Here is a 10,695-nt window from a genome sequence, read left to right on the forward strand (position 1 = left end):
AGTATTTTGAATTTACTATTATTATTATTATTAATAGTGTATTCAAAACATAAATGTGAAATCATTTCCCATTGTCCGTATTCACTGTGGTGAAGGATTTTGCATGGTTAAAATCTAGTGTGAAAATCACGTCTAAAATACACAAGCTGCTCATTTCCAACATATAAAAACATCAAGACACTACATCAAAACAACAGGGCAGAAATACTGACTGATGAAGAAGACAGTATGAAAGCGAGAGCAGAATGTGACAGAAACGTCTTAGTCACATCATGAACATCGTAAAGTCTGAAACACCCTTGAAAACACAGCGTCTACGGCTGGCCGAGCATCATCATCCAACATAAACAGCAGTTGCACAATGTCATTCACACAAACACTAAACACCATCATGGTGACACATTTGAAACTGAAATATGCAATAAATAATAATTCAGCAACATTAGATGTAACATACAACCCTAATAAACATAACTGATAAGAAAACAACTAAGAAGAAACAGAGTTATTTCAAAGAAAAAACATCAAATTTGAAATGCAACGCAGGGAATTCTGGGAATGTCAATTTACGGTTATTCACTGTAAATTATACTGTCTTTTTCACTTCCAAAAACGGTATTTTACCATAAAATTACATGAAATGTGTATTACAGTTTTGCACTGTATATAGTAGGGGAATTTACCGTTAACCGTTTAACAGGTTTTTACTGTAGCATTTTCACAGCTTTTTACCGTTAAAGTCAAAATAATTTTTTACCGCGTTTTAAGTCAAATAAGACAACAAATACGGACAAACACAAGGTCTACTGAAATGTCGGCTGGAGTTGAGCTTCACTGCAGTCTGGGAGCCTCTCTCACCCAAAACCACAGAAATATTACGCTCACAAAGCAAACTTCTCTCTGGTCAGCCGGCAGACTCTGACCAAAGCCATGACGTCTGCTCATGAGTAAGTGTAATGCTTGCTAAAAGCAGAGGAGGAGCAATTTGGAGACTCTTGGGATGCGGTGGTCTCTTTTTTTGGAGAAACCAAAATAACCAAACTGTTGTTCCGGCCCACACAAAGGGGGAGTTGTTTAACATAAACTATAAAAATGGCTATAAATTAAATCTCCTCTTTGACTGCTCATCAAGAAGAGCTCAAACCTCCAACATCTGCCCTCCAAATGCTTTATAAGCATTTCATCTCTGCTGCTTCTTCTCCTCAGAAGTATCATCTGAAAATACACTCTTTCAGGTCTCAAGAGACTTAAATAGTTCTCGGGTTATGTTATTTAAACGCAACCTTGATAAACCTGCCATTGTTTACACTAGTGTTGAGGGTAACGCATTACAAGTGACGTGAGTTATGTAATCAGATTACTTTTTCAAATTCACAATAAAATATCCGAGTTACTTTTTCAAATAAGTGAGGCACGTTACTTTGTTTTCCCATTTATTGACTGACAGCTCTCCTGTCTTTTTTTGTGTTGAGAGAGATCAGGAGTAAATGCAGAGCCCGAGGCTTATTAATTTCACTTTTGGTTTGAAAGGGCCCTTACAGTTTACAAAAATATAACCTTTGGGTTTTTTGTTGTTAAAAATAAATAAGCAAGCCCAGCCCAGGTGACAAAAAGTAACATAAAAGTAACAACGCATTACTTTCCATAAAAAGTAACTAAGTAACTCAATTGGTTACTTTTTATGGAGTAACGCAACATTGTAATGCATTACTTTTAAAAGTAACTTTCCGCAACACTGACTGTATATTATGTATATAGTTGCTCTTTGACAAACTGTTTTTGCTCCTCTTTTATAAGTTGCTTTGGATAAAAGTGTCTGCTAAACACTTAAATGTACATGTAATGTAAATGTAACTCAGTAGTAAAATTCTTAATTTTTTTAATGTACAGTCCTGGCCAAAATGATTAGAACACTAGTATTCTCAGCAGCTAAAAATGGTTTTAAGTCAGTTATTTCTATGTTTTTCTGTAGTGTGTCAGGAGGAAATATCAGTTTACATTTCCAAACATTCATTTGGCCATTAATTGTAATAATGCAGTGAGATGTTAGTGCTCCACACAGAGATGTGATCTGATCATCATCAGTCTGTCTGGAGTCACATGAAGAAACAGAACAAACTGAGACAGACTCAATCCAGAAGAACTGATGCTTCAAGAAACCTCCTGCAAAGCTCCTGAGAAACATTGTATTTAAATTTAAAACATTCATACAAAGGCTGTCACTCGTGCTTAACCTTATTTACCCCAAAAGTATCTTAAATGCATAAAGAAGTACTTTTTGAAAGGGTACCACCTGAGTAACAACAGAGAGTATATGAAGTGTGTCTAACACTAAGTGCACTAAGTGCTCAGGCTTATGGATCGTGTGTGAAAGTGTGGTGCAGTTCGGTTTTCCCAGCTTTTTAGAGGTTTCTAATCCTGGAGAAGCCCAGTGACATCACCCCGGTCCAATATGCCCCGCGCGTCGCACCCTAACCGTGCTGAAGGGGCTAAATCCTCTCGCAGAGACCTGGGCTTCGAGCCTGGATCTCTCTCTCTGTCGTGGGTCACCACGTCACGTGATCAGGAAGCGTGGCTCCTGTCCATTTCCTCTGCTGGCTGAAGGGGAACATTGTTACAGAGTGGGCGGCGCTGGGCGGCTCTTACACGCTGGGTTAAAAATAACCAGCATATTTAAGGCCGAGGAGGAATCTCTTCAAGCTCAGAGGCGGCGCAGACTGCCTCGCGACAGGAGCTCGCGCCTGCTCCTTCCTAATTCTTTTCCCTCTTTATTTGATGGGTTGATGCAACTGTCTAAAGAAATCTGTATCAGCGCGTTTAAAAGGAACATGCATTTAGCCCACCCTTGCTGTAGTAATGACAGAAATTCTGGACATGCAACTATGAAACTTGCATCTTGTTTACTTTTCCAAAATAAAAACACCGCTCTATACTGTACACACACAGCGTCCATTGTGTTTTGCACTTATGGAAACTCATCTAATGGCTCTGACATCTTGCTCTGTTTCTCCTTAAACACTGTTTATCTTGGCGGCTTTCTTTTAATCTACCATTAAACTGCACTATTCCCCAAAGTATTCACCCGTTTGAGTCGGAGTTTGTACAGTTCAATGGCTTCTAAAGAATTACACTTGACCTTCGGCTGCGAAGATATTTAAACGTGACCCTGCAGCACAAAAGCAGTGTTAAGTCGCTGGGGTGTATTTGTAGCAATAGCCAACAATACATTGTATGGGTCAAAATTATCCATTTTTCTTTTATGCCAAAAATCATTAGGATATTAAGTAAAGATCATGCTCCTTGAAGATATTTAGTGAATTTCCAACTGTAAATATATCAAAACTTAATTTTTGATTAGTAATATGCATTGCTAAGAACTTCATTTGAACAACATTAAAGATGATTTTCTCAATATTTAGATTTTTTTGCACCCTCAGATTCCAGATTTTCAAATATTGTCCGATCCTAACAAACCATACATCAATGTTAAGCTTATTTATTCAGCTGTCAGATGATGCATAAATCTCAATTTCACAAAAACTGACTGAAGCTTTAACAATCCCATCAGCAAGTCAAATACAAGAGTTTAGACGTTCGAGGAAAGAGTTCCTCAGATCTGGAGCATAAGAACTGATCCAGACCGAACATTGATTTGTGTAAAACGTATTTTGTTCTGGTAGCAACTGTTCATTCATCGATGATAATTTAACCCACTCACTACCGATGGCAGTATCGTGGAAATTAATCTTTACACTCCACCATATGCACATTTACTGAAAGTGCCAAAAGAGGAGAGATCACCTGTTTATTTAAATATATAATTTGCATTCTGATTCCTGGATAGAGAGTCTGTCAAGATTTTCCCACAGGTACAGATAAGATACGTGAACACACTATGCCAAGGAAATGAATGTAAACACCTCTTAGAGGCCTAAAAATTAGTTTTAGCTCTGAAATGCAAACACATAGTGAGGATATTCCAAACCATTCCTGTAGTTATTGAAACTGGAAAGTGTGGCATTTGCATAAAAAGGTGTAAAAGTCCATCACTGCCATTATAAAGACATAAACTCATTTCTAATTCTATTCTTTTTCCTCACGTTCTTATATCGTGCTTTCAAAAAAGCAACTTAGTTGTACATACCTAGCTTTGCAAGGAAGGGTACATAAACAACAGATGACATCAACACACTCCTGTAAGCCTGACGTTTCTCTTTCCCAAAATAGTTTTTTTTGTCATGAAACCAAAGAACCAAGTATATCTCTCTGCTCAGACTGGACAGTCTTAGATGTCATTTTTCACTAAATAAAAACATCCACCAGCACAATCCTGAACATTACACGCAAACGAATCTGGATGCAGTGCAAGATCAAGTGCAATAAAACCGTAGCAAATCAACAGACTTATCTATCCAAGCTACATTAATCATGAAATTATAATACAAGTACAAGTATCGTGGGACTGTTTGAGCGTGAGAATGTGTGTGTGTGCATCTGTGTGTTAAAGGGGCAACATTCAGTGTGTTCTGTGGCTAAATGAAGGCCTGCTGTTGACAGAGCCAAACGAACAAGATCCTGATGTAACAGGATGGTCTCCGAGCTCGTGTTTGCTCACCATACAAAGATGATTGTAGACAAATCCTCTGAGACCGAAACGAGTTTATGTAGAAGCCGCCTCTTAATACACAGCACTAGCCTAATGGCTCATCACAGCACAAAAATGTTTTTAGCATTAAAACAAATTATATTGAGGTGTCTTGATTCAATATTAAGGGCTGTTAAAAATTATCCAACTGTTCCTATTGCTTAATATGTTCAAATACAGACACAGAAGAGTTACAGAAACACAACTGAACACTCCATTAAATGGAATATCACAATGACATTGGGTCTGCTGTCCTTCGTGGCTGTTTCACAGAAGTTAGATATGGAGGCCTTTTTCTGCTACGGAATAAAAAATAATTAAATTAAAAGGTAATTGTGACTTCTTATCAGACAATTCTGACTTTTCCCTCTCGCAATTCTGAGTTAATGTCTCACAAGAAAAAAATCAGAGTTGTCAGGTAACAAGGTAGCAATGATCTTTATTTTTTACAAAAAAACCAAAAAAAAAACCAATTGCGAGATGTTAGCTCAGAATTTTGAGAAAAGAGTCCTAATTTTAAGATGGAAACTTGGAATTGTGAGAAAAAAAGTCAGATTTCTGAGTTTATATCTCACAATTTTGTGTTTATATCCTACATTTCTGACTTTTTTTCTCAGAACTGCAAGAAACAATGTCTGAATTCTGAGATAAATAGTGGCAATTATCTAATTTTATTAATTATATATATAAATCCTGTGGCAGAAACGGCTTCCAAATTTAGAAGTGCCTCTGATACAAACCCTTCTTAGAATGCATTAATTTTTTTGAGCCTATTTATTTTCATAAATCAAATAAAAATTGCAAACTGAGAACGCAAAGTTATTAAAATAACTAAAAAAGCAATACAGAAGTGAAAACGCTGACATACAAACAACGCAGCTGTCTCTAGCAAAAGACTGCAGTAATATGACAGAGCAACAGAAGATTTTACTCATGATCAGGCGATGAGCACTGAATGAATGAGAGGCAAGGCTTTTCATCACAAAACAATCCTACACATTTCTGCCTGCCTTTGTCCTGTGCCTTAGGTAAAAAAAAAATGATTAGGGTTAATTACAGACACGCCTCAGTGTCAGGACTGTGTGAGCAGTGTTCAAGCTCCTCAATAACTCACGCCAGGAGCAGGTGTCACTGGAAACACGCTTCGTGTTTGAGAGAGGAGAGAAACAGAGCGTGGCTTTTCACCCATGGCTTTCTCACTCGAGTCTGTTGGTCCCGGTTGCTAACACGCACATGTTTGTGTGGATACAAAATATCGGCCCGCTGCCAGATTGCTTTTGTTCCCTCCTCCCTCTTGATGACGTCACGAGGTGTATTTTTTCTGCGGTTGCCGCGCAACGAGAGGCGTGTCCGGGGTTTAAGAACTAGGCGAGGAAAGCCCTGCTCGCATCTGAGGAGTCACTCGAGTCCAGACACCGGACAGCTCGCGACAGGGAATCCCCGAGTAACGAAACCGAGCCGAGGCTGGTTTGAATGGCCGGTTCCGTCAGCATGGCACGGGGACGCGTCTGATGCGCTCTTTGCTCCGCGCTCGCAGTATTAACGACTGTAATAAAGACTCCCATCAAGGATTGACTGGACGTGTTTTCCACTCATGAGGTGCGTTTTGCACTTGGAGCTTTCCATCGCTTTTTCTTTCGGCTTTGATGTGTCCGATAGTTTTCCCAGACCTGCGTGACTAAAGGATTCTTTTATTTTTTGCGCTTTTTTCAATTGCAGGCAGCCACCGAGTGAGTTTGACAGCATGGCACTGAGCGGCACGCTTTTGCCGTCTATTTCCAGCTTTGCGAGCGACGCAGCTGTGAAGCACAAGGCAATGACGGGACCTGGAACTGCCAGTTTAGTGAGTATCAAACAGGTGATTATCGGTCACCGGGCACATTCGCCGCTGTTTCAGATTGTCACCGGATCGTAGTTATTCCTCCAGCAGCGCAGGGGCGTGAACCGTTCCAAACCGATCACTATATAATGTGACCCTGGAGCACAAAACCAGTCATAAGGGTCAATTTTTTGAAAATGAGATTTATGCATCAGCTGAAAGCTGAATAGATAAGCTTTCCATTGATGTATGGTTTGTTAGGATAGGACAATATTTGAAAATCTGGAATCTGAGGGTGCAAAAAAATCTAAATATTGAGAAAATCATCTTTAAAGTTGTCCAAATGAAGTTCTTAGCAATGCATATTACTAATCAAAAATTAAGTTTACGGTAGGAAATTTACAAAATATCTTCATGGAACATGATCTTTACTTAATATCCTAATGATTTTTGGCATAAAGGAAAAATGGATAATTTTGACCCATACAATTGCTGAGCTTTTGTGCTCCAGGGTCACAAATATCTAAAGTTCTTTACCGTGCACTGATTACAAAATACTTCTAGCAGTGTGAATTCTCTTTCAGGCACTGTAGTTGAAAACATAAAAACAATGCAGCATGACAGGGTCTTTTAATAATTCATAATAACATCAGAGGCCAAGTTGTACCTAGAAATAATTTCTGTTGAAGACAAGAACGAGGTCACATTTTAATTGAAATCAACATGTCAGCAATAGAAACCATCACAGAAATTCTAATGGTTTCCACTACAAACACCATTACAAACAATCAACTTCTAACCATTAAAACCATTAAAAAATGGTTTTCCGTAGTGTGTTTGGGACATATTCCATTAGGATTTATTGGTTTTAACAAGCCATTAATAGAAGGTGACCGATTACCAGTAGAAACCCACAGGCACATTATAGTTTCCATTAAAACCAACACAAGTGCCATTATAACCAGTAAAACCATTACACATTTTGTGATGTTGTCTATTTGAAGAGTTCAGATGCAAAAGCCTCTAAGTGCCATCTGAAATTTTCATCTAAAATGAGCATTTTTATCAGGCTCCTATGTTTAAGTTCGGTAATTTTACTCTAATGGCAATGCATAGGGGTCCTTTTCTATGCAATTACCTTCTATGCAATGAACCTAAACATAGGAGCCTGATAAAAATGCTCATTTTAGATGAAAATTTCAGACGGCACATAGAAGCTTTTGCATCTGAACTCTTCATTTGTGTGTTTTTTTTCCAGTAGGGTAGATATTGATTTTGACACACTTTTGATGACTATGTCTTTGAGAGACTTACCTTGTCTTGTTCCCTCTTCCCTCTGCATGTCTCTGTGTGTTTGGAATAAGAGATGGAAGGAGGAGATTTCTCACCTGAAATGCCCCTGCATGTCTACAGGTGGGATCTGCACTGACCAGGACGTCCCTTCCGTAATGACCAAGAAGGAGCCAGAAGAGCTGGACCTATTGGACTATGATTTTATCCTGTCGAACAGCATGCTTCAACAACAACAACAACAACAACAACAACAACAACAACAACAGCAGCAGGAGGCCTCAATGGCCAGCACCTCCAGAACTCTTCCGCCTTCCCCTACGCCCTACCCCTATCCGATGCCCTCTCCTCAGGGACAAGAGTCCAGCATGTTGTACAACATCCCGGACATCAGCGACGTATCTCCCTCGGGAGGTTTTGTCGCCGAGTTGATGAGGCCGGAGCTGGATCCTGCGTATCTTCAGCCCACGAGCCTCCACGGAAGGTTTGTGGTGAAGACCACCATGGACATGAACGATTACAGCCAAGGGCTTAGTAAGGGAGGCTCAATGTCGGACTCTTCCTCCTTGCCGTTTGCATGTCCTAGGATAAAGCAGGAGCATCCTAGCACTTGCGGCATCACCCGACCGATGGATCTCCATCTGGGGGTGAACTCGCGGCCTGGAGTCAGCCAGAGACCGCTGCTGGAGCCTCAAGGTTTCAGCACGGCCCGAAGGGCCATGGGGCCCAGTCGCTCTTCCACTTCCTCTCTGTCTCCGGACGAGCATCCTCAAGCTCAGGCTCTGGGGCCCCCTCCGATCTCGCTGGCCCCGGAATATCACCCCTCGCCGGGTTATTCTGGCTTTCCGCAGCCTCCCGCCCAGTCAATGCAGTACCAAGGTCAGTCACAACTCAAACTCTTCATTTATGTTATACCTTACCTTACCTTTAACTCTTTCCCTGCCAAACACGGAATTTTCCGGGTTTCCGTGTTCTCGCTGTTATACGCTACATCATCTCCTGAATGAGTCTAGAAAGTGCCGATCAAAAACACAGACCAGGAAGACGCAGAAACGAGCAATCTAATATGTAAGCATATGCATATGAAAAATAATGCGATCATCGACACTAACCGCATATAAATGAAAACTGACTAATGTTAACAAGTGAAATGTGGATCCAGAAAGTGGGAAAGGCCTGTGCAAGCTTTGGGAGCGCTGATGGAAGCCATCTACTGCATCTTTGCTTTGATAATATTGCTGAATATGATCCAGATGTAGTATTGGATAAAAATGCGATTTTCTCAACTTTTTTGCTCAAAATGTTGCTTTTTTATGAAACCTACCTACATTCAAGTGTTGATAAAAAAACAATGCTTGAAGCTAGAATAAAACAGATGTTTTTGTTTGAAAGTAGAGTGTCTGATGCATGTTCAGATATTCATACAACAAAATATTCTGGGGGCCATGAAATTTCAGTGAAAATTAGCAAAAATGCTGGCAGTGGCTGGCAACTTTTTTCAGAAACGCTGGCGGGGAAAGAGTTACAGGGGTCATGAACTGCCTGTTTTTTTATTTTGTACTGTTCTCTGAGGTCCACTTATAATGTTATCAAGATTTTTACATAAAAAAACATCATTTAGAAGTAATAGGCTATTTTCTGTCCTGTTTTTACCCCCCTCATCAGAACACTCTGTTTGAATAGGCGTGGCGGATTGTAGACTCGGAAGTAAACGCCCACTGCTGTGATTGGCTAACAGTTGGCTAACGCATAAATAACTCAATACATATCAAATCATGTGTAAGAAGAGACAAAGCAATAGTGATCACGTAATAACAGTTACTCACACTTGTGTGTTGCGACATTACTGTCAGATCCAGTATAGTCGCACAGCATCGGCTTTAATTTCAATCTTTCTGAAAACCCAGCGTCGAATTGTGCCTTGTCTAACAAATTCACGGTAAAATGTAGTGAACAAAAGACAGAGATCTTACTGACGTGGTCTGAAGTTCATCCACTCTTTCCTAACGTTGGGATCAGAAGGAAGGCAATGCAAACACTGTTTTTCCACAGCTTGGAACTGCACAGCGTCTTGTTGTCTTCGGCGCATCTTTATCGTTTGGTTTCTTTGTACAGCTGCATTCCCCTCTCTCGATATTACACTACATTGGTGAATTGGTGGGCGGGGCTAAACAGGCAGTGATGTATAATCGTGGGCGGGGCTAAACAGGCAGTGCTGTTAAATCGGTGGGCGGGGCTAAACAGGCAGTGCTGTAGAATCGTGGGCAGGTCTAAACGGGCAGCGATGTAGAATCGTGGGCGGGGCTAAACTGGCAGCGCTGTAGAATCGGTGGGCGGCGCTAAACAAGCAGTGACGTGTAATCGTGGGCGGGGTTAAACAGGCAGTGCTGTAGAATCGTGGGCGGCTCTAAACAGGCAGCGATGTAGATCGTGGGCGGGGCTAAAAAGGCAGTGTTGTAGAATCGGTGGGCGGGGCTAAACAGGCAGTGATGTAGAAGCAGGCGTTGATCTGCGGAGGCGGTGCTTATCCACACTATTACATCAGAGTAGAACATTCCACAAGCTGTCGTTTTGGCAGACTGCCTTCAATATAAACTGTTTTTAGACTAACGAGAGAGATTTGAGTTCTGAAACTAACAGGATGTTTTTATAGTACAATGACCTCTTACATGTCAAAAGATCAAGGGAATATTGGTTTCTCAGTTCATGACCCTTTTAAAGATGACCTGTAGAGTCATTTGTTGAATTTGTAAAGCATTAATTTCTGCCTCAGTGACACTAACGCTCTGGGCTCTTTCCTCTTCGGCAGAGCTGATTTCTCCAGCCGAGGGTTTGCCTGAAGAGTCCAAGCCCAAGCGGGGTCGGCGCTCCTGGCCGAGGAAGCGGACAGCGACGCACACGTGCACCTACGCAGGCTGTGGCAAAACATACACCATGAGCT

General features: G+C 40.8%; 1 protein-coding gene across 5 annotated transcripts in view; it reads left to right on the forward strand.

The window, feature by feature from the left end:
- The first annotated feature begins 6,018 nt into the window (after window positions 1–6,018).
- Window positions 6,019–10,695, forward strand: part of LOC107717750 (Krueppel-like factor 4) — an 8,412-nt gene continuing 3,735 nt past the window's right edge. The window contains exons 1-5 of one of the 5 annotated variants that reach the window (XM_016524583.1): window positions 6,020–6,196; window positions 6,227–6,244; window positions 6,365–6,488; window positions 7,829–8,633; window positions 10,564–10,681. In XM_016524583.1, coding sequence (XP_016380069.1) covers window positions 6,240–6,244; window positions 6,365–6,488; window positions 7,829–8,633; window positions 10,564–10,681 — 1,052 coding nt within the window. In that variant the 5' untranslated portion in view covers window positions 6,020–6,196; window positions 6,227–6,239. Of the gene's footprint in view, window positions 6,245–6,364; window positions 6,489–7,806; window positions 8,634–10,563; window positions 10,682–10,695 lie in introns of those variants that run through there. The other 4 variants (XM_016524582.1, XM_016524586.1, XM_016524585.1 and 1 more) reach the window with 4 other exon arrangements.

Source organism: Sinocyclocheilus rhinocerous, unplaced genomic scaffold (genome assembly GCF_001515625.1).
Source record: "Sinocyclocheilus rhinocerous isolate Xijiao unplaced genomic scaffold, SAMN03320098_v1.1 scaffold693, whole genome shotgun sequence".
NCBI classification, from domain to species: Eukaryota; Metazoa; Chordata; class Actinopteri; order Cypriniformes; family Cyprinidae; genus Sinocyclocheilus; species Sinocyclocheilus rhinocerous.